At 46.1% G+C, this 26,624-nt stretch overlaps 1 protein-coding gene across 1 annotated transcript in view; it reads right to left on the reverse strand.

The window, feature by feature from the left end:
- HUNK (hormonally up-regulated Neu-associated kinase) overlaps nt 1–26,624 on the reverse strand; it is a 103,042-nt gene that overhangs the window by 51,245 nt on the left and 25,173 nt on the right. The window contains exon 2 of the mRNA XM_061193995.1: nt 11,298–11,590. Coding sequence (XP_061049978.1) covers nt 11,298–11,590 — 293 coding nt within the window. The remainder of the gene's footprint in view (nt 1–11,297; nt 11,591–26,624) is intronic.

A 26,624-nucleotide genomic window follows, 5' to 3' on the forward strand; every position in this document is an offset into this window, starting at 1 on the left:
TTAGCAAGCAGCTATTATGGTGGGCAGAAAAATAGACCCCAAAGATGTCAGGGTCCTAAACCTTGGTATTATGCCCAAGGATATGTTAACATTACATGACCAAGGGAAATTAAGTTTGCAGATGGAATGAAGATTGCTAATCAGATGGGTGACTTTGATCATGGACACTGAGATGATTCAGAAGGTGGGAGGGAGAAATGCACCCAGGGTCATGCTGAGTGTGAGGGGCCTGTGGTATCTGTACAAGCTGACTGTAAGCCCCTTGAAGGCAGGAAACATGTCTGCCTTGCTTACCACTATGCCCCAGTACCTTTGCACATTCCATACTCAGCAAATACCAATGAATCTACATTACCAAAGAGATCGTTTGGGATTTCAGAAGGAAAAATCACGGGCAAAAGTATAAACCATCTATGTCAACGACTATAAGCATCTTAATTTGCAGCCTGTCAATTCAGACACACCATGAACATTAAATATGTAAGAATATCCTTCCCTTCTATACACACAAAAAATGATTTCTTCCATTGTTTTGAAACACAGCATTCTTGGTCCAGCTTTTATTTTCCCACTTCTGAATAGAGACATGGCCAATAGAATTATTTTTGTCCTCTTATCTCTATTGTTAGGACTAGAATAGTGTGCTCATGATAAACAAAAATGGCAACTGATAGCACTTCTTCAAAGTGCAGAGGCAAGGAGAGCAGCAGTTGCTAGGACCGTGGTAGCCAGGAGAGCAAAAGTGTCCCATTTAACGGGGCCAGTGGCTCACAGCTTGGTCCCAGCACTGCCACCTCATCCTGTTTCCCAAGAGAAGCCAGAAATCTAGATTCCATCCCAGTTTTTTAAATGTTGGCAACAAATTCACATTTAAAACAACAATAACAATCACAGTGCGTGGGCCAACCTTGCAGGCAAGATCCAGCCTACAGACTACCAATTTTCAACCTCAGTATGGGTAGAAGCTGAGCCTGGAAAGGACATGAGATGCCCAGGGGAGAGGGTAGAGAATGAGGGTGAAAAGACCAAGGACGACATGCTGGTGGGAACACCGACATTCAGAGCTGGCTGGGAAGGAAGAGTCGGGGAAGTATTGGCACAAGACGACAAAAGGGCAGCATTTCAAGACGAGAAGCGTTAAGGAGTCAAGCACAGAAAAAGGTGGGCTCTAAACAGTGACCAGTGGATTTCAAAATTGGAAGGTGGCCGGTAGCCTTAAGGCTGGACACTTGAATAAGGGAGATTGCGTTGAACCTGGCAGCTGGGGAAGGTAAATTGATAGTCTCCAATCCACATGCACCCACCAATGGGAAGAATTGTATACCTGCACTTCAATTCAAATGAAACGATACACTTGAAAAACTGTGCCAGGCTTTAAGAGATGTCACATATGTCCAAATGCAGGGTGACCCCCAATACAAGATGATCCTCCTTACTTTCCCAGTGGGAGGACCCTGCCCCTCAGAAGGGTTTTTGGAAAACACAAATATATAATTTTTAGAAATGCAATGAAATTATCAAATGACTATTTATACTATTTACCTATGAAGCTGCACCACCTTATTTAAGAGCATATACTATCACCTTAACATAATTAATTGTAGAAATATTATTCCCACACCCTCACATTTTATGACACAATTTCATTCAAACTTGTGGCAGGCAGGAGCAGGATGACAGAATGATCTCCCGCTGTTTCCAGTGTAAGATGATCTTTAAGTTGATTGGATATTTGAGATAAAGCACTTTTCAAATCTGTCTGTGATGTGCTTGCTGGAAATATTATCCCAAGTCATTTAAATAACAAGAGCCCATTTAAAATCTCTATAAATTATCTGCTGAGTGAATCGATTTTAGAGTGGTCTCACAAACTCTTACAATTGTGAGTCATATCTCTTTAGAAGTTATTATTAAAGCCGCGCAAAATGCCTCCCTTTCTATTGGTTTCCTCAGGCGACTTCTAGAGTTCCCAAAGTCATCAGTGAGTCAGGCCAAGGTTAACTGGTCCTTTGTTGTTGAAAATAAAGTAATTGAGATTGTACCCCCATACTATCAGACACTTTGCAAGCACTCTGTAAGGCACTTCCTCTTTCCTGAAGAGGATGGGGACAGAAGACAACACCCTTATATTCAAGCATATACGGTAATTCCCAGCCACTTGCACAGACTCAGAAAAACAAGTGTGCCAGCAATAGCCCAAACTGTGATTCTGTGAAAACCGATTATAAAGCAGCAGCATTATTTTAATCTAAAGGAGAGCCACAGTTTGTTTCCAGCAAAATTAAACCTCTTTCCCTGGGAAGCATGGAAGCCACACTAAGGCATTAAAGGAGAAATTTGGTTCAGAACAAATACTATAAAGGAAAACAGCTTAAAGAGGTGAGGTAAAAGAATGCAATTGTCAAGAATAATAAGACTAAGCTGGATAATTCTGGGGCCACAAAAGCCCAGAGAACAACCACAGTGATTAGAAGAATGATATAAATAGAAGGCTAAAACTAAGAGAAAAATGTAGAAGAAAAAAAAAAAGCCCACTTTTAAAATCGGGAAAAGGTCATAAAACCAGGGGAGAAAGCATTAAAATGTAATTCTTAGGCAAAATGAGAAAAATGAAATCAGTTTTTTTTTTCACCCTTTGCATCCCATAGCCACCCACCCCAACCCCTAGGAAAAATGCTCAGAACAAACCTGGTTAATGGGTTGTTTACCCATACCCTTCTGTTAAGGTTTCTAAAAGATTTCAGTGATAACCAATCTAACTGCCTCCATGGCTAGTTAATGGAAAGGTAGCTACATCAGTCTCTGCCCAGATCAGTGTACTTAATCTACCCAAATGAAGGGACCATTCAACCTCTTTTGGCTTTATTTCCACCTCCTGCTTTGTCTTTGGAGATTTATCTAGAAAGAGGAGAAGACTTTCCTTCTGACTCTTTAGGAAAAAACGGTCTAAAATCATATTTTAAAAAGTCGTTTTAGCCTAGGTATTTACCCAAACGCATTGAAAACTTATGGACACGAATGTTTACAGCAGCTTCATTCGTAATTGTCAAAACTTGGAAGCAACCAAGATATCCTTCAGTAGGTGAATGGATAAACAAATTGGGGGACATCTCAGACAATGGAATATTATTCAGCCGTAAGAAGAAATGAGTTATCAAGTCATGAAAGTCATGGAGGAACCTGAAATGCATGTTTTTAAATGAAAGAAAGTAGTCTGGACAGACTACATACTGTATGATTCCAAATTCTGGAAAAGACAAACCTATAGACAGTGAAAAAAATCACTGGTTGCCAGAGGTTGCAGGAGGAGGGCTAGAATGAATAGGTGGAACACATTTTTTTAGGGTGGTAAAATTATTCTGTATACTATAATGGTGGCTACATGACATCATGCATTTGTCAAAACCCATAGAATGTATAACACAAAGAGTATCCTAATGTACTATGTACCCTAATGAACCCTAATGTAAACTGTGGATGTTATTTAATAATAATGTATCAATATTGGTTCACCAATTGTAACCAATGTCCTACACTATCATAAGATACTAATAATAGGGAAAACAATGTAGAAGGGAGGTGGGAACTCTGCAGTTCTGCACAATTTTTCTGTAAACCTAAAACTGCTTTTAAAAATAAAATCTATTAATTTTTTAAGTAGCTCTTGGATATTTTCCCCCTTCCTAAGAGATCAGTACTAGGAATGCTACGGCTACCACCAAGTACCTCATTCAGGATGTTCACTGTGGAGCATCCTTACCGTCTGAAGTTAATTACGAATCCATTCAGCACAGTGGGCCACTCAGACCCTCTGCCCAGCTACTCAACATATGACCCAAAAGGCCAAAAACTGAAAGATAACTACATGAGTAATAGAAGAAGGATGAATTTATTCACAAGGTTTTAGTGTTAGTGTATCACAATGTACCTTAAATATATAATACACACACACACACACACATATACTGGCAGGCCTCTATAATCCAGAAAACCTCCCCATGGTCCATGTGAAAAGCATAGTTTTTAGCTCCATCCCGAAAGCAAAATATTTGTCTGTGTTAAGTGTCAGATCTGTCAGATGGGAAGGAAGGTTGTGACAGCTGACTGGTTTGCACTTGATGATGGGGCAATGCTCAATTTCCCATGTATGGTCCTTGATCGGATTAACCACTTTGTGGAGACGAGAGAGAGAGAGAGAGAGAGAGAGAGAGAGAGAGAGAGAGAAGCGGAGGGCTCTTCCTCCGTCCTGCAGTGTGAGTTCCTCTCTGTGGTTGGCGAACTTGAGGCGGTGTGAACTTGTAACTGAAAGCCAAAGGGAAGGAAAGAAAATGGTCCCTGGATGGAGAGGAAATAGCTTTTCCTTGGCCAAAGGGGCTTCCAAGAGGAGTCAGGACAAGCAAGAAAGGGGATGGGGCACATGTGGAGGACCCACTGACTAGGACAGTGCTGGGGGACAGGAGTGGCAATGGTGTGTCTTAGGAACAAAGGAAAGTAGCCAGTGAAGTGGCCTTTGGCAAAGCATGAGGCAGCCAGGCCCAGAGTGCAGGCTCAGAGGCTTCTGGACCCACCTCCAGTAACTGGGCAGTTCCAGGAAAAATGCCCAGTGGGACTCATCATGGCGGCCCTCGGCAGACCAAACATTGGGTCCTGTTCCCTACGGTGTTTGGGGGTGGGGAGTGGGAGTGGGTAGGCATCTTTCGAGAGATTGAGAGAAGGCCCAAGGGGAGAGCCCTAATCACCAGCCCTTTGTTCTAGGTTATTTCAAAAGAACAAGCTCGAACAGGCCGCAACTAATAATTAAAGGTTCACCCACAGGCTACCAAGCACCCCTCCCCCTCCCCACCCACCCAGCCAGAGGTTCCTTGCATTTCTTTAAAGATGATAATCTCTAAGATTTGGAGACTGGCCACCAGGAACTCTGCCCTCCCAGACTGAGGGGTGGAGGGGAGGACCCTGTTGCCATAGCAAACACAGGGTCCTGGGGCGCCATGGGGGAGGAGAGGAGCAGCGGCTCCCGGCACGCTGCAGAGCAGAGGCCCGAGTGGGAAGGTGTGTGTGCACGCCTACGGGGAAAGCACACATCCGTGTACGGGTACTTGTACGAGACTGCATGTGTGCGAATATGTGTTGCACGCACACCCACGTGTGTACGTGTGTCTGTGTGCACCTGCACGCACACGCTTCCAGAATACTGCGATGGGAATGCAGGAAGAGTTTCTCCCCCGGGCCTCACCTGGCCATGCAGTGAAGGTCGAAGGTCAGGCCTCTAACAAACCCCGGGCCTAAACTCAAGAGCCTCCAGGGGCCACTCAGGGCTGAGACCCAAGATGAAAGTGAGGAACGGAAGGGCATAAAATGGAGGCTGCCAGGCTTCCAGGGAAGGGAGAAGAGGACAGAGGGAGACATGGGGGAGCTGGGGAAGAGCTGGTGAAGGCCCAGGGCGGAGGGGCTGAGCAAGGCCTGGACCAACACGGCAGCCTGGGGAGGGAAGGAGACAGGCTCTGGAGGCTGGGTCTCTCTAACTGACCCGCTGAGCCACCCTGGGCAAGTTACTTAAACTCTCTGAGCTTCTGATTCTTCTTTGGAAAATGGCGTCATGAGAAGGGCCACTTGGCAGGGCCATTCACGGCGGAAATGAGAAAATGGGCCACTCCCAGCTGAGCAACCACTAACAGGTAAGAGGTGAGAGGCTGGTGTGGCCAGGGGAGGATATGATTTAAAGGTTCTAAGACAAAGTGAAGGGGGAGACTCCAGGAAAGACTTAAGTGGTTCACTTGGTGATAAGCAAACAGTACTGGGGGGCATGAGCCCTCGAAGGAAAGGCCAGAGAGAAGGGGCCCGGGCAGGAGGTGTGGAGCCTGGACCAAACCCACAGAGGATTAGGTCTAGGGGCGAAAGCTGTACCTGTGGAGATGGCCACAAGATGGATTTCAGTAATAAGCTAAGAATAAAGCATTCAAGAAAAGCACATAACTCCCCAAGGCAATAAGCATTTTGCTGTGAACAAGAGGTTTTTCTGTTTTTGTTTTTGTTTTTGATTAGGTTTTATCTTCAAAAGCACTGTATTAAAACCAAATGATTTTTTAATCTTTGATTTATTTACAAGATGGGCAATTTGGTAAAACATAAGAACAATTTGTTAAGCATGTACCTGATTTATTTATTCAAAATGAGACCTTTATTGAGTTCCTACAATGCTCCGGAAACAAATTCTGTTTATAAAATGAAAGAGCTGGTCATTCACTAAAAAGATGCCACTCTACAAATTGTGACCTGAAAAATAAACAAATTGGTACGAAGTCAATGAAGAAACTCCCTTAAAACTCCAGGGAGAATATGGAATAGTCCAGAAAGAACACGAATGGGTGACCAAAAGCTTCCATCCCAGTGCTAACTCGGACACTAACTGTATCCATTCAGTTTCCCTTCATTTATCCAACAAAGTCTCTCTGTGTGAGTACTGGGCTGGGCGCTGGGCTATATGGTGGCCTATGCAGAAGACAGATAGCAAACAAGCCAGTTATCTTGTGAAAAGTGTTTGGAAATCAAAGTAGAAGGTGCTGGGGAATCTATGACCGGGGGTCCTAGCCTGGAGGGCATCCTGGAGGACATGAGCTTCCTAGCTGGGACCCGAAGGATGAATACGATTCATCCAAAGATTGCAAGGGCAATACGAGCAGAGAACAGCTGTGAGGCCTTGAGCACACAGAACTCAGCCTCTGTGGATAAAATGAGTGAGGTGGACTCAGTAGTAGTTACGGCAAACACGTACTCAGTACTTCCTAAGGGTCTCGGTGTTAAGCACTTTACATGAACTGACTCATTTAATCCTCACAACAACAACATGAAGTGGATAATCCCTTATCCCTGTTGTGTAGCTCTGGAAAGCGAGGCAAAAAAGCCTAAGTGATTTGCCCAGTGCAGCTTTTTTTTTTTTCCTCATAAATTTATTTATTTTATTTATTTATTATTTTTGGCTGCGTTGGTTCTTCATTGCTGTACGCGGGCTTTCTCTAGTTGCAGCGAGCAGGGGCTACTCTTCGCTGTGGTGCGCAGTCTTCTCATTGCGGTGGCTTCTCTTGTTGCGGAGCACGGGCTCTAGGCACGCGGGCTTCAGTAGTTGTGGTTCGCGGGCTTCAGTAGTTGTGGCACGTGGATTCAGTAGTTGTGGTTCACGGGCTCTAGAGCGCAGGCTCAGTAGCTGCGGCTCACGGGGTTTAGTTGCTCCGTGGCATGTGGGATCTTCCTGGACCAGGGCTCAAACCCATGTCCCCTGCATTGGCAGGCGGATTCTCAACCACTGCACCACCAGGGAAGTCCAGCAACAGTTCAGCTTTTAAGTGGTAGACCCCGCATGTGGACGCAGGCAGTCTGGCTTTAAAATCCACATGGCCGACCACCGTGCACCCCAGTCCACAAAGTTGTCACATTTTTTCAAACTCAATTAAACAAAAAACCTCTGATCTATATAACCAGCACCTCCAGATGTGTGCTCAGGCCCTGGTATCTCCAACAGCCCCCGATGCGAGCAGAAGTCACTCCCTTCTCGTCTGCCTTGCCCTCTTTCCCCTCTCCAAGGAAACGTAAAAGTTAAAACAACTTCTTAAAATCCCCCACCAGTACAGGAGGGGCTTGCTTCTTGTCAGGCCCATGAGAACAAAGAAGAGTCCCCTCTCTTGCCCCACAGTCCTCCCAAGTGCAGAAGGTCCTTCCCCAGTACTGATGAGTGAATAAAGACACGGCTCTGGGAGCAGCCGTGTTGACACACAGGCTCCCGTTCACTTTGATCGTCTGTGTCTCTCTCCCGGTCCTCGGGCCCCTATGGCTTGTCTCTTCCTGCTTAGGGGATGGCGGTACTGAGTTACCCAGGTATGTTTTGTCTGTACAGTTTGATTGGACTTTGTTATTTTGAATGAACAGAGGAATCTCAAAGTAGCCTCTTGGCAGAATCAGTATTCTTCATGATGGATGTGAAGAGTCAACGCTCTTTGTACAATAGGAAAATCATCAGATTATGGCACCCTGCTGGGTGAGACCGGAAGAGAAAATGAAAAAAAGAAAAAAAACCCTCATTAGATTTTAAACCGGAAGTATCTCAGGCAGTCCTCAAATGGTGTAATGAAGAAGTTAAGACCATATTCTAACTTTGCAAAAGTGAACAACAACCCTGTTGTAGAAGACACAGAAGATACGGCAGGTCTAGTTTTAAATGAAGTTCTCTGCCAGCTAAGGAAATCTGCTTTACAGACGTTTAGTTTCCTTTTTTCCCCTTCCACTTGTAATAGTTCCAAGATTTTTAAAGATTTGCTTCCTTTAAATGATATTTAAATAGTTCTGGGGAGATAATTAAATATTTAGATTTAATTTCACAGGAAATGAGGGCTCTGCTAGGCATTAAGTTGATGATGACATGACGATATAGTACCAGCCTCATCAGGAACTGTGCTTTTTAAAGCATCCTCTAACACATAACCAAAAGCCCTTTAAATCATATAATGTAGCCACCAAAATTCATCCTAAATCCTTTTGGATGATCCAATCTGTTTGCTCAGAACTCTTCCCGCTAGGGACTCCGGGACATCTCTGAAATGCTATCTAAACTCTCTTACTCATTTGAAAAATCTAACCTCAAAATAATTTATGAAATTCACTCCAGCTCCGTAGCATAAAGGAGAAGATTCTCCACCACTGAAAAAGGCTACAGCATATAGGATACCAGCCAGATTACGGCTGCTAAAAATGAGACGTATAGAACCTTTGAAAATCAAGACATTCCAGGTACAGCCACCCATGAATATATTCTAAACAAACATTTTCCTGTGCTGTCTCAACCACCTAATCACCTATGCCCATGTGTGCATAGGTGACACTCATTAACATGATTTCTAGAGAAGAAAATAAAGAACTCCTCTGAAACAACACCTGTATTTCCAATCTTCCCTAACTTTAAAAGATCTGAGCCTTTGCCACTATTGGCTGATGAATATATTTCCAGGGAAGGGGGGGAGGAAGTAGAACGCTGGAGATCAGAGAGAGAAAAAGCGCACTGTCCTTGCTATCAAAACATTATTAAATTCATTCCTTTGACATTCTGACAGTAATTGCACTGAGAGGGATTGGATTTTGTTAAAATTACTTGAAAAGGGTTGTTGAGAATTTCTTGGGGGAGGGACCAGCGAGCGATGCACAGACTTTGCTGGCTTTCCCTTTGCTGTCCTCAAAGCTCCAAGCTCGGTGCACATCTGATTTTTGACAGCACGAAACCCTTGTAATAACACCTCGAGTCTCTTGGAAAGCTCTTCCCCGGTTTCTGTTTGCCGCCGTGACCAGCCGAGTGGGTAACCCAAGCTGATTCATTCGTCAGGTTTCTGCCTTTGTCATCTTAATCACCAAAGACAGAACCAGGAGCACTTACGACCATCATTTTCCTAATAACGGCAGAGCTCTGACACGGCAGGTTACACAAGGGTATTGTTGGAAAGAGCCAAAAATAGTGTTATTCACTTAAAATTTCTGAATGTTCCCTTCCTTGCTGATCAAAACTCAAAGAGTTCTAATGAATCGTGATTTCGTGACAATGTGTGTGACTAAAAATATGTACAAGGAGAGGTTTTCTTACCTTAGTGAGAAAATGATGTGCCTGAATGGGGCCTGGCCAAGGCTGGCTCTATCCCCCTAGTGCCACCCCTCTGCCCCTGAGCCCGGGACCACCCCACAGTGTCCCTCCAGAGCCCGGGACCTCCTCCCAGTGTCCCCCCGCCCGAGCCCAGGACCTCCCCACAGTGTCCCAGATTCAGGCACACAAGGTAGAGCATCCCCCGGTGCCAATCCCATTGGTAAAGTTAAGTGAAAGAAGCCACTCATAAAAGACCATATATTGTTTCCATTTATATGAAAGGTCCAGAATAGGCAAGTTCATAGAGACAGAAAGCAGATTAGTCATTGTTACCAGGGGCTGCTGGGAGGGCTGGGAATGGGGGGTGACTGCCAATGGGTACAGGGTTTCTTGTTTGGGGTGATGGAAATATTCTAAAATTAGACAGTGGTGATAGTTGCACAACTCTGTAAATATACTGAAAATGACTGAATTGTACACTTTAAAATGGTGACTTTTATGGTATGTGAGTTGTATCTCAATACAAAAAATTTTAAACATATGTGTGTGCATATATATATAATTCCTTGATCTTGCTTTTGTAAATGAGAATCAAACATGAGCCCTAATTTTTCTCAACAACCCAGAGTAATTATGAATTATAACTCCATGAAGGAAGAACTATGCATTTATTGGTGAAGTCAACACTTCCTTGGGAGGAAAAGAGGGCACTTTCATTTTTTTATTTTATTGTATTGTATTGCCCTTATTTAGTCTAGCACTAAAAGTCAGCACCCACCACCAACGGCAACACTGCTAAGAATCCTGTTTCTGCTCAGTTTGCTTGCAAAGCTCCTCCTCAGGAAGGAACAGGCTGTTTAAAAAAAAAAAAGTTTGATTTTCATAATTATTTGCAAGGTTGGTTTGGCTTATGGAGAACACGCCTCACTTTCAAGGGCAAGTTCACACTTCACGTGGTGATTCAATTCCACTGAATGAAACAGCTATTTAGCAACTACCATATGTAAAGCAAATACAGTGAAAGAACCATCACTTGCAGAAAAACAATCTCACGCCATCTTAACATTGATGCTTCTTTCAGGCACCTGAGCAACTGTTCTCATTACTTTGCAAATAATAATAGTAAGAGCCGCCAACACTAAACATGCCCCTTACTATGTACCAAACGCTGTTCCAAGCTCTTTCCGTATACATATAGTTTTTCTTTAATTTTTTTTTGGCCATGCCGTGCGGCATGCGGGATCTAGTTCCCCGACCAGGGATCGAACCCAGGCCCCCTCCACTGGGAGCGTGGAGTTTTAACCACTGGACCACCAGGGAAGTCCCTCTTTCTGTATATTAACTCATTTCCCCTTATTACCAACCACGAGATAAGTATCACGAATATTCCCATTTTACAGAAGAAGAAACTGAGGTTCAGAGAGGTTAACTAACTAGCCCAGGGGCACACAGCAATTAAAGGAGAGAGCCAGGATGCAAACCCAGGCAACTCTGGCTTCAGACGTTATTCTCTTAACCCCATGTTAGCATTAACCCAACACACAAAACAAGTCCATGAAACAAAACTGCAGAAGAATTGTAAAACATGCTGCAAGGAATCAACCTTGCTTGGAGCACGCTGAAGCACAGTGCTGTCCATTCAGCACAGAGTTGGCGATCAGCATCATGGCGTGGCCCTTACCTGTGGACCACCCCGGCCCGGTGCAGGTGCTCCACCGCAGAGATGAGCTGCCTGATGTATCTGCGGGCCTCGGGTTCTTCCAGCCGCTTCTTCTCATATATCTTGTGCATCAGGTTGCCCCCAGGACACAGCTCCATGACCAGGTAGTAGCTGTTTTCTGTCTCTAAGATATCAAGGAGCTGGGTAATGTTAGGGTGGCGGATCATCTGCTGGATCTGCCCCTCTCGCCGAAGGTTTTTGGTGACATAGGTGTCTTTTTTGGCTCTCTTCTTGTCGATGACTTTTATGGCCACCTAAGGAGACACCAAGAATATGGCTGTTGTCAGACACTGCAGGCAAAGTTTATTCCCTGACTATTCACAAAACCCTAGGAAAATACATAGCTACTCGTCTGCACCAGGAGAAAAACTTTATCTGAAGTGGCATCAAGGGAGAAAAGAAAGATGTAACATCAGCGAAGATCAAAAGATTCAATTATGAAGGAAGAGAATGAAATTTACTCAAACTCAAATGGTGGTCCAAAAGCCTCCGTGAAGAGTCAGTGTTAAACTTGGTTCTCCGCAGGGTGAAACACCAAGTTCTCCTCCAGCAAAGGGCCCCTCCCCGCTCCCTCTCCGGCCTCGCCACCGTCCCTCCAGGTTGGGTCCCCCCATGACTCCATTTCTGAAACGGCCAAATCTGCCCCATCTTCAGTTCTAGGGCGTGTTTAGGGAGCTGGGGGATGCAATGCCCAGTGATGTGGCACCCCTGCCCTTCTTCCCCACCCTTTCTCTGCCCTGTACCAGGACCTCAGGCCAGGCCACCTCTGTCCAATGGTTACCTCTTTCCCTGTGAATCACTGTACAGGTTATCTCTTGGCCCCAAGTCAGGCCCAACCTATTGCTGCTCCAGAGAGGTATCTCAGCTGCTCACTGGGTGCTCCTCCTGGGTCACTTCCCCACAATCAACATGTCACATGTGTGGACCCTCCAGCTTTGTATAAAGGGAGGGAAGGGGGGAGGGAGGGACAGGAGAATGGAAGTAACGATGGCGTGAGGGAGAGGAAGGGAAGATTGTCCCTTCTGCCCGAGTCTGCACCCTTCCCCACTCTCCCTTCCTTCAATGGCTGTCACCAATCCACTCACCTGGCCTTAAAACACACCACCGTTTGGCCCTCTTCTTTTCTTACTTATGTCTTCGCTCCTCTCTAATGTGACCAGCCAGTGACATCATGTCAATACCTTCTGCTAACTGCCTTCCTCACTTTTCCTTCCTCTCTGTTCCCATGCCAGGTCGGGTTCATTTAGGACCTTGCTTCGCAGCGCCCAAACGCATTGTTTCTACGTGAGACTCCAGCAACCCCAGGGACGTTCTCATACAAGGCTACCAAGCCACTGGGCTGCAGGACAAAAACAGTGGACCTTCCATTTCTATTTATTTCCTTTTTTGTAATTATATTTTTTAACAGCTTCATAATGCACTCAATGTGCAGAGGTGTGATATAGATCAATCAGCAAATGATTGATAGATGATAGATAGATAGATACATGTTTGCAGCAAGGGGCTCAAACGTTATTTTCTTGACAGAAGTTTGTAATAAAATAAAATAAAAGTCTATCCACCACTAGCCTGGGCTATGACATCAGCGTGCTACCTCTTTTCCTTGATGCTCATCCTGGCCCTTCGAATTCATCCTCGAAATCAGTGGGTCTGGAACTCTGATGTCTTGCTTAAAGCTCTTCGGCGGCTCCCTGCTGCCCACAGAGCAAGGTCCACAGCCTCAGCCCAGCCATGAAGCTCCCTCCCCATCAGCCCCGCCACTGACCAGCCCCGACTCCCAGTTCCCCAGGGCGGGTCTCCTCACCGCCCAGACCACACGTTCTGCTACTCTCCAAGCTTGCACTCACAAGCCCACTTCACCCCTTCAAATCTGCCTGGTCCTGCAGACGCTAACTCCAGGCCCACCTCCCTTCCAGGAAGTCTCTTCAACCCTCCTTCCTTACGCTCCCACCACACCCACTGCCTGCGATACCATTTAAAGCTCCCACCTCTCCCTTAAAACAGGGACTGCTCCCCCCTCACCGCACACAGCACTTTATAAACAGTGAGTGACCAACAGGTCACTAACTGAGCAAATCAGTGACCTTTTTTTTTTTAACCATTGAAGCAAAAATAGCTGTAACAGCTTAATGTATTATCTCTTCTGGGGAACAGTCTTTTTTTAATTTTTTTTTTAATTGAGATATAATTGACCTATAACACTGTATTAGTTTCAGGTGTACAACATAAGGATTTGGTATATGTATATATTGGGAAATGGTCACCACAATAAGTTTAGTTAACATCCATCACCATAGTTACAAATGTGTGTGTGTGTGTGATGAGAACTATTAAGATCTTCAGTATTAGCAACTTTCAAATATACAGTATTGTTAACTGCAGTCACCAGGCTGTACTTTACATCCTCAGGACTTATAACCAGAAGTGTGTATCTCTGGACCACCTTCACCCATATTAATGGAGATTTTCAGGCCCTTAAACCAAAGATGTGACTAACAGGGGACAATCAGCCATTGGACCAGACAAGCTGGGGGCCTGTACCGTCCCCGGGCCATGAGAGGCTGACGCCCTCAGCCCACAGAAGTGGGCTGTAGTTTGGCCTACGAGTCCAGTATATATGAAACGAAAAGCTTTAAAAACTGTACTCATTTGTGTGTATATATGTATAACACATACCTATACATATATATATATACATACAAATATATATCTATCATTCTTGTGGAGGTGGAGAGAAAGAGGAATGCTGGAAAGTACAATTAGATTCTGTCTTTGCTCGAGTCTATGTTGCAATGTTTTAAAAATTACACCCTTTGGCAGTGAAATTCTTAAATGTACTCTGAATAAACAGCAGTCTCAAAACCCAGCAGTAAAATGATCTGCCTTTCTTAACAGAGCACACAATTATTATTAGGATAATTTATTTAGCTCTTTAATTGCCTGGAGTAGGTTATATAATGGCCACCCAAAGACATTAAGGCCCCATCTGTGGACCATGTGAAAGTGACCTTATTTGGAGAAAGTGAAGGATGTTGAGATGAGATTAACCGAGATTATCTGGGTGGGCCCTAAATGTCATCACAAGTGTCCTTATAAAATAGAGGCAGTGGGAGATTTCACACAGATACACAGAGAAGTGGCGAACGGGGCAGAGATGGCAGGGATGAGCCACAAGCCAAGGAATAATGCACCAGAAGCTGGGAGAGGCAAAGGACAGATCCCCCTAGAGCCATCAGAGGGAGCATAGCCCCGTCGACACCTTGATTTTGGCCCAGTGAAATCGATTTCGGACTTCTGGCCTCCAGAACTGTGAGAGAATGAATTTCTGTTGTTTTAAGCCACCAAGTTTGTGATAATGCATTACAGCAGGAAACTAACACACCAGGTGTCTGTTCCACCATCATTTGACATCTTGGTTCCCAAGTTCTACTGATTCTTGAGAGTCCCTCAGTGAAAACCCTGAACCCTTAGGCAGCCTCACCTGGAGAAGGTTTTCTATAAAGCCCCCTCTCTATTTTTAAACACCCTTACTTGTAAGCGACCTTAAACTTATAAGCTCTGCATTGATAATACTGAAAATGGAATCCGTTCTTGATTACACAAAACCATTTAATCAACTTCATCTGTAACAACTGAAAAGGGAAAAACTGAATTGGAAGTTAAGGAAAAGGCAATGATCAATGATCAGCAAAGGGAGGCATCTAATTTAATTTGACAGTAATCAGAGATTTACAGGCACTAATTCTACCTGGGGGGAGCCCAGTGTGATGATGGGCCTCTAGCTGAAAAGATAAACTGCTTTAGTCAGGAGAGTTTTAAAGAGTAAAATTAAATCTGCACAGACTGACTGAGGCCCCAAGTCCCAGGACCACACTGGAACTCCCAAGCTGGTCCTCGAGGGTAGGAGGGAGGGAAGGGGAGGGTGTCAGGGGAGTTTCTGAGTTGCATCCTGAGCACATTGGGACAGGAACTTTTGCTGCGAAAGGTCAATAAAACGAAGACTCCAACTCTTCGACGGATCCAAGTTGCAAAGCCTTCTGAAATTTTACAGAGGAAGCCGTTTTCAAAGGTTGCCCCCATATTTCCGAGTAAGTAGCAAAGTCTTAAGGTGCTAGGAACTTAGTAGAGAGAGATTAACACAGCGCCAGTATACCACAGCTGAAACTGATCACTCATCAACTTCTTATTAAGAAGTTGCACTTCTGTGACTTCCCTGGTGGCGCAGTGGTTAAGAATCCGCCTGCCAATGCAGGGGACACGGGTTCGAGCCCTGGTCCGGGAAGATCCCACATGCCGCGGAGCAACTAAGCCCGTGTACCGCAACTACTGAGCCTGCGCTCTAGAGCCCGTGAGCCACAGCTACTGAGCCCACGCGCCACAACTACTGAAGCCTGCACGCCTTAGAGCCCGTGCTCCACAACAAGAGAAGCCACCCGCAGTGAGAAGCCGGAGCACAGCAACGAAGAGTAGCCCCGGCTCGCCGCAACTAGAGAAACCCTGTGCACAGCAACGAAGACCAAACGCCACCAAAGAAAACAAGGTGCACTTCTCACAATATGGCAAATCCAACCCCACCCCACCCCCCAGGCTCCCCCAAAAAAATACCTATCAATGATGGACAAAATCAGCAAACTTTTAAATAACTAAGCTCATACGAAAGAAAAGGAAATCCTCCAAGGCCAAGAAAAAAAAAAAAGTGAGTAGATCTAAGATGAGGAGAGGGCAGCTATGGGGTGGTGAAATAGAAGATACAGGAAAGAAGGGGTGACTGCAAGGAAGGATCCTGAGGAAGGAAAGGAAGAGGTGGCAGAGTCTGCTCTGCAGGGATGGGAAGCACCGCTCCCTCCCACACGGGAAGGAGGAGGGACCGAAGCACGTGAATCCCAGTTCTCCAGGAGAGGCGCCAGCTGCAGAAAGGCATTCATGCTTAATGGCCCCTGTGACGTATTAGGAGAAAAATTCCAACATAGAATTGTACTTAGAATGCGGGATGCACAAAAGCACGTGGCTCCAGTCACGGCACACACTCCGACAAACCAACTGATACCTAAGATAACGTACGTAAAGCACTCAGTACAACGTCTGGCACATAGTAAGAGCTCCTTAAATTGACATTCTTATTATCATTATCATTTTACTTTCACTGAGGCAACCTGCAGAGGGTGAAAAGCATTCAAGCTTAGTTCAGCCAAGAAAAAAATGTGCATTTCCTTGACCTGTCGCTTTAGCATATTTAAAAAAAGAAAAAGAAGCCTGAACCTCACTTCAGTGTTTCGAACTCTCTGGAATAGAGTTGCTTTTAAATCCCAAGGAGGAGGTTTAATATCAGTCTAGTCTCTCATCTTCTTTAAATATTGACTTAGTTGAGACTGTCTACGTAGGATCAGAGTTAACAGGATTTAAAATTCATCCCTTCATCCTGGATCACCCTTCACTGCCTTTAAAATTCATTCTTCTGAAACATGTCGAGGATTGTTCACATATCCAATCTCCAAAATGAAAAGGCAGATGCAAAATGGATGGATCTTCCATACAACGGAGAGGGAGGGAAACACTGATCAAAGAAACTACTCTCTAATATCACAGAAATATACATATATGTATTACCCATTATACAATGTATGCTGTGTAAGTTCAGCCTTTCTTTAATTAAAGCAATTTTATACCATGATGTTTTAAATAATCAGAATGCACGGAGAATAGGAGGCTCTCATCAGCAGGATTTTCTTTTTACATGGAAATTAGCCAAAAAGAGCTTCCTTTCCAGAACATGTTGGTTTCTTAATAAATACTGTATGTTAAACTCAAGTGAACCTTTTCTTCTTCAGCAAACATTTATTAACCACCTAAAATATATTTGACACTGTTCTACATGCCAAGTGTACACTATGAGAGAGATATGGATCTTCAGGCCCATTTGTGGCCATAATTCAGATTTTTTATAGTGATTTAAGATGACCATCTGTCATGGGCTGAACTGTCTCCCCACACACACCCCGCCCCCAAATTCACATGTTGAAGGCTTAACCCCTAATGTAACTATATTTGGAGATAGGGCTTTTAGGAGGTAAAAAGGTTAAATGAGTCATAAGGGTGGGGACCTAATCTAATAGGATTGGTGTCCATATAAGAAAAGGAAGAGATACCAGAGATCTCTCTCTCTCTACACATGCACAGAGGAAAGGCCATGTGAGGACACAGCAAGAGGAAGGCCATCTACAAACCAAGGAGAGAAGCCTCCCTAGGAAGTAACCCTACTGGCACCTTGATCTTGGACTTCCTGCCTCCACAACTGTGAGAAAATAAATGTCTGTCACTTAAGCCATCCAGTCTGTGGTCTTTTGTTATGGCCACCCGAGCAGACTAATGGACCACCCGAGCATCGCACAATTCTACTATGCAGAAGAGTGTAACTGTAAGAACCAAGGGCTAGCATCCATTCTTCAAGGACTGGGGTCAGATCTGATAGTTCCTTTCCTGCCTTCCCCCAGTTTTCCACACCCCGGCAGTTCAGAGGGTGGAACGGCACAGCAGCCAGACATGCAGATTCCAAGATTGGGTGCCTTGACTTCAAAGCCTACCTCTGCCACCTGGTAGCTTGGACCTTAGTTTCCTCGCTGTTATAAAAAACAGAGGGGGGATAATAGTGCCTACCTCATGGGGATGCTGGGGATATAAATGAGGAAACCCAGGAAGGATGGTGAGCACCAGGGACATTTCTGGAAGCCCTCGATAAGTGTCCACTGTTAGGATTTGCAAGTTTTGTGCAGGAAGAGAAGCCAGGAAGCCCCTGCCGCTCAGCTTCCATCCCCGTCACTCCCTGCAGTCCTAATCAGGGTCCCCGGTGCCTCCCGACTACCCAGTCCACGAGGTCACCCTCCCTCCTGGTCTCCTGCTTTTCCTCCCAGCCCAGTCTTCCCAAGGTTCTGCCCCAGGCCCCATCCTTCCTCACATTAGGCATGTACAGTCCATCTCCTCCACTTCCAGGACTCCTACGACCGTCCATATGCTGACCAGTCCCAACACCTACATCCTGCTTATGCCTCTTCCCCGAGCTCTGACGGCCCTGTGGACCCCTCCCATTTGGATGGTCCACTGGCTCCCCAAACCCATCACTTCCCCCTGGTCCTCCCTGGGGCTCCCCAGCTCAGCCTGAAGCACCTCCCTCCACAGGTGTCCTTGCACCCCAACTGTGCATCCTCCTCCACCCAGCGCACCCCTAGTCCCCCACCTAATTAATCACCAGGGCCTGTCACCTCCACCTCCTAAGACCTCCCCACCCCCTCTCTTCCCCCATTCCATCTGCTGCTTGCTGCACCACCATCCTCTCCCGCCCAGATGCCTCCCACCCCCGCCCACCCCTGCCTGGAATTCCCTCCCACACAGGGCTCTCTCGGTCAGGCCAACTCCCAACTCCCACTCCTCTCTCCGACCTCAGATTACAGTTTGCTTCTCCACCCTGGACTGGCTCGGGCCACCCTGCAATTCCCCAGCTGTCACATCCATCACACACACTCTTCACGGTGTGGGACACCCTCCACTGTCATTTCCAGGAAGGCAGGACTTGCCCAGCCTCCTCACTTTTGTGTTCCTGGCTTCCACACTGTGCTTGGCTCATTTAGGGCAAGTACGTGAGAGAAAGAAAAAAAAAAGAACAAAAGGTCCCAGCAGTCTGCTACAGCGGGTCAGGATGGTGAGCTGGGGGTCATCTCTACGCCTGCCTTGGGTAAGCTGGCCACTCGAGCCCTCCCCTTCCTAAGCTACAACACAGGCAGACCAAAAGCCTTCCCTTCAACCATTAAAATTATAAAATGTGATGCCACCTGTGGACGTGGTTTCAGCTCGAGCGTGATTGTGATGCGGAAACACACCCTTCCCCTTTTGAGAGATGTCACCTCGTCAGAGGCTTCCCTAACCAGCCTAATTAGAGCTGCACCCACGCCCTCCACCTCCGCCCCCGTGGCAACACTCATAATCCCCTTACTCTATTCTGGTTTTCCACTGGGCTCCAATAGGACATTCCTCCTTCACAGCATAAAATTCTCCCAGATTTTGGGATCAGCCCTGCTGGATCCTTCTCACCCTTCTTCAAGCCTCATCCTTTCCGTAGAATACTCTTCCAGAACCCCAATCTCCGTTGTCACTTCAAACAGTGCTCACCCTTCCATGACCTGTGCCTGGCAGTGTCAGGAACAGAGAAGAATCTCAAGAAACGTGTACTGGACCAATGACACAGCCAACAATTGTGCAGGTTAAGGAGAGAGGAAGGGAGAAAGGGAGGGCGGGGGAGAGGGAAGATGGATGGATGGCTCCAGTCCTTCCCACTTACATGTGCGCTTTGTGGATTCCCGGATAGAAGCCAGACGATGTACACTAAATGCCCACGCTAGAAAATAGATTAGATGACATGGAACAAACGGTATCCTTGGTGACCCCCTCTGGGTGAGCCAGAGCAGACAGAGAAATTCAGAATCCCTGCTAAGCTAAAGGCGGTGGATTGTGGTCCCCTGCTCACCACATGTGGACTGGAGCTGCCCAGCCATCCTGCTGCAGAAAGCAGTTTCTTACTTCCTGAGAGTCTGGCTGAGAGCTGGGAGAAGTCACCAAGGAGAAGGGGTGCTGGAGAGGACACCCATGACCAGCGGTGAAATGTGCCCTCTGGGGACCTGGTGTCCACCACAGAAGCAGCCTCATTCTTCCCCCTCGTGCCCACTAAGTCCCTCCTACCCCAACATCTTATTCTGGCCTGTGCCCCTGCCATGTACCCTTTCTCCCTCCTAAACTTGTCTGAACCATCTGTCACCTTCTCTAGAACAGCTAATCTAGAGGGGCAGGAAAGTTCCCCCAAAGCAAGGACCACCCAAAAGCACCCAGAATCCCCATTTCTCCCAGAGAAAGAGCCAAAGTACTGACAGTGCCTGGACACCCATCTCCCTCCCACCTCCTCTCATTCCCTCTGCTTACTTGCGGGCCTTCCTGTAGTTCCACGAATGTGACAGGTGTATTCCCACCCTGGCCACACACTCTCTCTCTCACCTCCGAGACTTGCCGAGATGTCACCGCTCAGAGAGGCGCCCGTGACCCACCTATTTACAGCCACACCCACCTGGCACTCACCATCCCCTTAATCCAGTCTATTTGTCCCCATAGGGCTCATCACATCTTAAATCCTATAGAACTCGTTGACTGAGTGTGGAATCTGCCTGACCCATGGCAGCTCTCGAAGGGAAGAAACAGTTCTTTGTCTCCTTTGCTGTCATGTTTTCAGCATCCAGAATAGTCTCTAGCTCATAGACAACACTCAATAAATATTTCTTGAATGAATGAATGCAAGTGCAGTTGGAAGAAAAAGATTCTATTAACTATATCAGAACCTGTTATGGACCAAATTGTGTCTCCCCTCAAATTCATATGTTAAAAGACCTAACCCGCAATGTGACTACTTGGAGATGGCTCTTTACAGAGGTAATTAAGGTTAAATGAGGACATAAGGGTGGGGCCCTGATCCAATAAGACTGGTGTCCTTGTAAGAAGAGGAAGAGACACCAGGGATCCACTCACAGAGAGAAAAAGCCATGCGAGGACACAGCAAGAAGATGGCCATATGGAAGCTGAGGAGAGAGGCCTCAAGAGAAATCTAACCTGCTGACACCTTGATCTTGGACTTCCAGCCTCCAGAACTGTGAGACAATAAATTTGTTGTTTAAGCTACCTAGCTGTGGTATTTTGTTAGGGCAGCCTGAGCGGACTAATACAGAATCTTCATGAAAGTTATCAGTGATGATAGGATGGCTTGCTCTATAGATCTCATTGCAACAATAATATCTAGGTGACCATGCTGGCTGAAGTGAGTTGAGCAGGGGTGAGCTGGAGGGGACATCCCAAAAGCCATGAAGAAAACAGCAAGGGACTGAGGACTCTGAGGCTCTAGCCCAAGCCTGAATTCGGTGTAAAAGGGCTGAAACCTGTGGTCATTAGCGTGACCCAGTGGGAAGATTTGAAAATAAATTGGGTTCACGCCTTCTTCCCGTAGAAACAGTATATGTGTAAATGCATTGGAGTAGAGAGTGTGCCTGTGTGGAGGATACTTATTTAACAGAAAGCAGAAAATATCCTCTGCTGGCTTTATAATTAATTTCAGGGTAGCCCCAATTCACAGAGAAATGATGCTGGACAGCACACACAAATCGCTGTCTTTTATGAGGGCCCATTAATTGCTGCTATTTATGTCACAGAGCACAACAGCTCTGACCCCTGGCTCCCCACCGGCCGTCTTTGTGGAAATGAGGGGGAAAAGTTTCTTTCCCCAGTTTAAACAACAGAGCTCATTAGGGCTGATCTTGGTGATGAGAGCAGAACCCAGTGCTGGGCAGATGTGAGCAGAATCCAGCTCACAATGCAGGGCTGGGAGACCGTCCCACACCCACCCAGGGAAGTTCTGAAGCCACCATCACCGGGGTTCTCTGCGCCCTGACTCCAGCTCCGATTCAGAAAGCAAATCACATCCTGACACCCTAGAAACATCCTGTGGGTGGGAAACCAGAAACTGGTTCCTGCAAGGAGGAAAAATGCAAAGCACAGAACTTTGAGAGAGCTATGTAGACCAGCCAGGCTGCCCACAAAGGGCAGTAGTTGTGCAGTTGTTGGAATTCTTATCAAAAGCCCGCCTACTTAGTTAGAATATGCATGCCTCATTTGTCGTCAGAATGTATTTATTATCCACAAGGATAAAAGCAACCCCCAATTCCCTGCCCAGCTGGAATTCACCAAAGCTCAGGAATCCTAAGGGGAGATGAGGATTAAATGATGAATTAAAACAGGTAATGCTAGAATCATTTCTCCTTGGTTTTGGAAAAGGGTCAAAAAGCCCCAGCTCAGTAACAGATTACAAGTTTTTTGAGACCATGGGTAATTCATCTTGGTATTCCCCACAGCGCCTGGCTCCGAAAGCACCAAATACATTACATCGATAAATATATTGGTTAAAAAACTGAACGTCCATTTGTCTCAAATACTCTTCAACTCCGATGCCCCCAGCAGCCTCTTCTTGCTCCAATTCTCTTCTAACTCCGCCCCACTTTTTAATGACCCACAATGTAACTCGGGGCCAATATGGAGGAAGCCACAAATTACATCATCTAGAAGCAAATCGATCGGTGGAATCCAAAAGATAATGGGATGGTTAGGCTTGACTACCCCTCGCCAGCCATCACTGTCAACTGGCTGAGAACAGCAACTCCCGGCTGCCCGCGGGACGCCCCAGACGGACAGCCGGCATCCAACCCTCCCATCACAGCCTCTCCAAGATCATACCCGCCATGCTCCTCCTCTGAGTGAATGGCTCTCTGTGCTCCCCTCACTGAGGCCATCATCATCCCCACCTATTGGCTGAGCACTTGACTCCCTCCCCCTCTCCCCCCAGCCCCCAATTCCCATGGCAACCAGTCACCAAGTCTCTTCTGGAAGTTTCCTTCCTCGCCACCCCCATTGCTGCTGGCCCAGCCTCCTAAGGGCTCCCCGGGGCTCCCTCAGGTCTCCACCTTCTTCCTTCTCTACACACTGAGGCATCAGAGGTTTCTTTCTAAGGATGGTTATGATCGTCTTCTGTGCTCAGAAACTTTTAAAAGAAACTCAATCCCTTGAGGAGAAATTAAAAATCCTTCATGATCTGGCACAAGCCACCACGCCCCCTTACCTCCCCCTCTGCATATTTTTTTTTTTGAGCAAAATTTTGACTAGCTTACATTCTATCAACTTTCATTTAGCCCGACTGCTGTCAGCCAAAGGACGTTTTCATTCTTTAAATGGTTTCACATAATAGTCATAGTGAGACATATAGTCATGAAGTTTTTGTTTGTTCTTTATTATTTATTTTTATTTTGATAAAAGACACCTAATATAAAATCAAGTGTTATTTTTTTTATTTTTTAAACATCTTTATTGGAGTATAATTGCTTTACAGTGTTGTGTTAGTTTCTGCTGTATAACAAAGTGAATCAGCTATACGTATACATATGTCCCCATATCTCCTCCCTCTTGTGTCTCCCTCCCACCCTCTCTATCCCACCCCTCTAGGTGGTCACAAAGCACTGAGCTGATCTCCCTGTGCTATGCGGCTGCTTCCCACTAGCTATCTGTTTTACATTTGGTAGTGTATATATGTCCATGCCACTCTCTCACTTCATCCCAGCTTACCCTTCCCCCTCCCCACGTCCTCAAGTCCATTCTCTACGTCTGTATCTTTATTCCTGTCCTGCCCTTAGGTTCTTCAGAACCTCTTTTTTTTTAGATTCCATATATATGTGTTAGCATATGGTATTTGTTTTTCTCTTTCTAACTTCACTCTGTATGACAGACTCTAGGTCCATCCACCTCACTACAAATAACTCAATTTTGTTTCCTTTTATGGCTGAGTAATATTCCATTGTATATATGTGCCACATCTTCTTTATCCATTCATCTGTCGATGGACACTTAGGTTGCGTCCATGTCCTGGCTATTGTAAATAGAGCTGCAGTGAACATTGTGGTACATGATTCTTTTTGAATTATGGTTTTCTCAGGGTATATGCCCAGTAGTGGGATTACTGGGTCGTATAGTAGTTCTATTTTTAGTTTTTTAAGGAACCTCCATACTGTTCTCCATAGTGGCTGTATCAATTTACATTCCCACCAACAGTGCAAGAGGGTTCCCTTTTCTCCACACCCTCTCCAGCATTTATTGTTTGTAGACTTTTGATGATGGCCATTCTGACCGGTGTGAGGTGATTCCTCATTGTGGTTTAAATTAAGCAGTATTAAGTGTACCATTCAGTGGTATCAAGTACATTCATATTGTTGTGCAACCGTCACCACCACCCCCCTCCAGAACTCTTTTCATCTTGCAAAACCGAAGCTCCTTATTCTTTAAGCAATAGCTCCCTGTGACCCCCCCTCCTTTGGTAATCACCTTTCTACTCTTTGTTTCCATGGGTTTGATTTTTCAAGATTCCATAAAAGTGAGATCATGCAATATTTGTTTTTCTGTGTTTGGTTTATTTTACTTAGCATAATGTGCTCCAAGTTTATCCATATTGTCACAAATGGCAGGATTTTCTTCTTTCTCATGATTACATAATATTCTATTATATATATGCCACACTTTCTTTGTCCACCCATCCAACAGACACTTAATTTGTTTCCATATTGTGAATAATTCTTAACTAGCTGTTTTACGCTTTTTTTTCATACTAAGTCTCTGACGTGTGATGTGGATTTTACACTCACGACACATCTCAGTTCAGACCAGGCACACTTCCAGTGTTCCACAGGCAGACGTGGAGCGTGGCCAGGGTTAGACAGGCAGTCCTGGTTCCATGACTTTGACCAAGTCACTCACCCTCTGAGCACAGGACCCAGCACGCTGTCTGCCTGAGACAGAGAACTCAACAAAAAAGCCTGGTGAATGAAGAAAGGAATGAAGAGATGCTCCTTGGTCATCATCTACACATTGTGTAGGAGAATGCCAATCACACAGATTTGTAGTGAGAATAAAATCACACCTTTTGGAGCCAAACCGAGGTCAAGCTCCAGAACTGAGAAATCCCAGGCAAGAAACTTAACTTCAGTAAACCTCAGACTGTTGATCGGTAAACTGGGGGTGATGGTGGTGGCCAGGAGACGCCGCGTAAAGTGCTCGGCCCATAGTGACTGTTCATTAGTTGAGTTAAAACTGAGCAAACAATGGTGACAACACAGTGGGATAAGGATATTACTGCTCTAATCACACCGTGCTAATGGGGAGGGGGAGGGAGGAAGGGAGGAAGGAAGGAAGGAAAGGAAAGGAAAGGAAGGATGGAGGGAGGGGAGGGAGGAAAGAAGGGAGGGAGGAAAAAAGGAAGAAAGGACGGAAGGAAGGGAGGAAGGAAGGGAGGGAGGGAGGAAGGAAGGATGGGAGGAAGGAAGGGAGGGAGGAAGGAAGGATGGGAGGAAGGGAGGGAGGGAGGAAGGAAGGATGGAAGGAAGGAAAGAAAAGAGGGAGGGAGGAAAGGAGGAAGGAAGGAAGGAAGGGTAGACTGCAGGGGGAGAGGGGGGGTGTCTCATGGAAGCCTTCAAGAAGAGGGACGTACTGCTCAAGGTGGAAAAGAGTTCACCAGCCCCCAGAAAATGAGGGAGGGCAAAGGCCCGGGGGAGGGAGAAATGCGGTGGTTCCAGAAAAGGAAAGTCAAAATAATAGTTGTGCACCCACGGAGCACAGGAATCCTTATCAGCCCTCGCGTCTCCAGCGCCCGGGACGGCTGCTGCCCTTTCACACGAGGTCGTCAATCAGCGTCTGCAATGGCTTCCCCGCGCCGCATGCACACAAAGCTTCCTTCCTCCCCGCGTAAATCACGCGTTAAACATCAGGGCTAGCCCCAGTGGCTGTGCTCTTCAGAAAGGGGAAACTAGGTCTTTTTTCCACCCTTGCTCTGATTTATACGCATCCATTTATGGTGTCAGTCTGTGTGAAAGGAGAATTTGTGTTCCTGCAATGACACCATAAATCCTCCCGGCCTCTCTTCCACTTGCTGGGAATCCTGAAAGCTCCGCTTCCACTGACAGCAGATAATGGCTTTTAGGAAGGGCCAGGAATTCACGAGCAGATAACAAAGGGGCTCGGCAGGCAGTGTGTGCGTGTCCGCAGGCACTTGTGCCCAGGGTGCGGGCTGCGTGGAGAGGGCCTGGGCGAAACCAGAACGCTCCAGTACTTGATTCTTTTTTCTTTTTAATACAGGTTGTTCTTTCAATCATTTTAATTAACGTCTCCCAGTGTATTTGTTTGCAAGGGCTGCCATAACAAATGACATCAGATCGGGTGCTTCAACAACAGAAATTTATTTTCTCACAGGCCTAGAGGCTAGAAATCCGAGATCAAGGTGTCAACAGGGTTGGTTTCTTGTGAGGCCTCTCTCCTTGGCTTGTGGATGGCTGTCTTCTACCTGAGTCTTCACGTGGTCTTCCCTCTGTACATGCCTGTGTCCTAACCTCCTCTTCTTTTAAAGACACCAGTCATATTGTAACCGGAAGTGGGGTCTGGCTGCTCGCCGCTCAAAAGCCAATAAAAAGGCCAGGTTGGTGGAAAGGAAAGTGTGCTTTATTTTGGAGGCTGGCAACCTGGAAGGAGGGCGGACTCCTATCCAAAGGCCAACTCCCCCCCGCTGACAATCAGGGCAAGAGCTTTTATAGGTGAGGGAGGGGGCTACATGCAGAAACGGCACAGTCAGCTCTGACTGCCATCTTGAAATTGGTCATCGGTGGTCTGACCAGCGTT

This window comes from Eubalaena glacialis, chromosome 6 (assembly GCF_028564815.1).
Source record: "Eubalaena glacialis isolate mEubGla1 chromosome 6, mEubGla1.1.hap2.+ XY, whole genome shotgun sequence".
In the NCBI taxonomy this organism is placed as follows: domain Eukaryota; kingdom Metazoa; phylum Chordata; class Mammalia; order Artiodactyla; family Balaenidae; genus Eubalaena; species Eubalaena glacialis.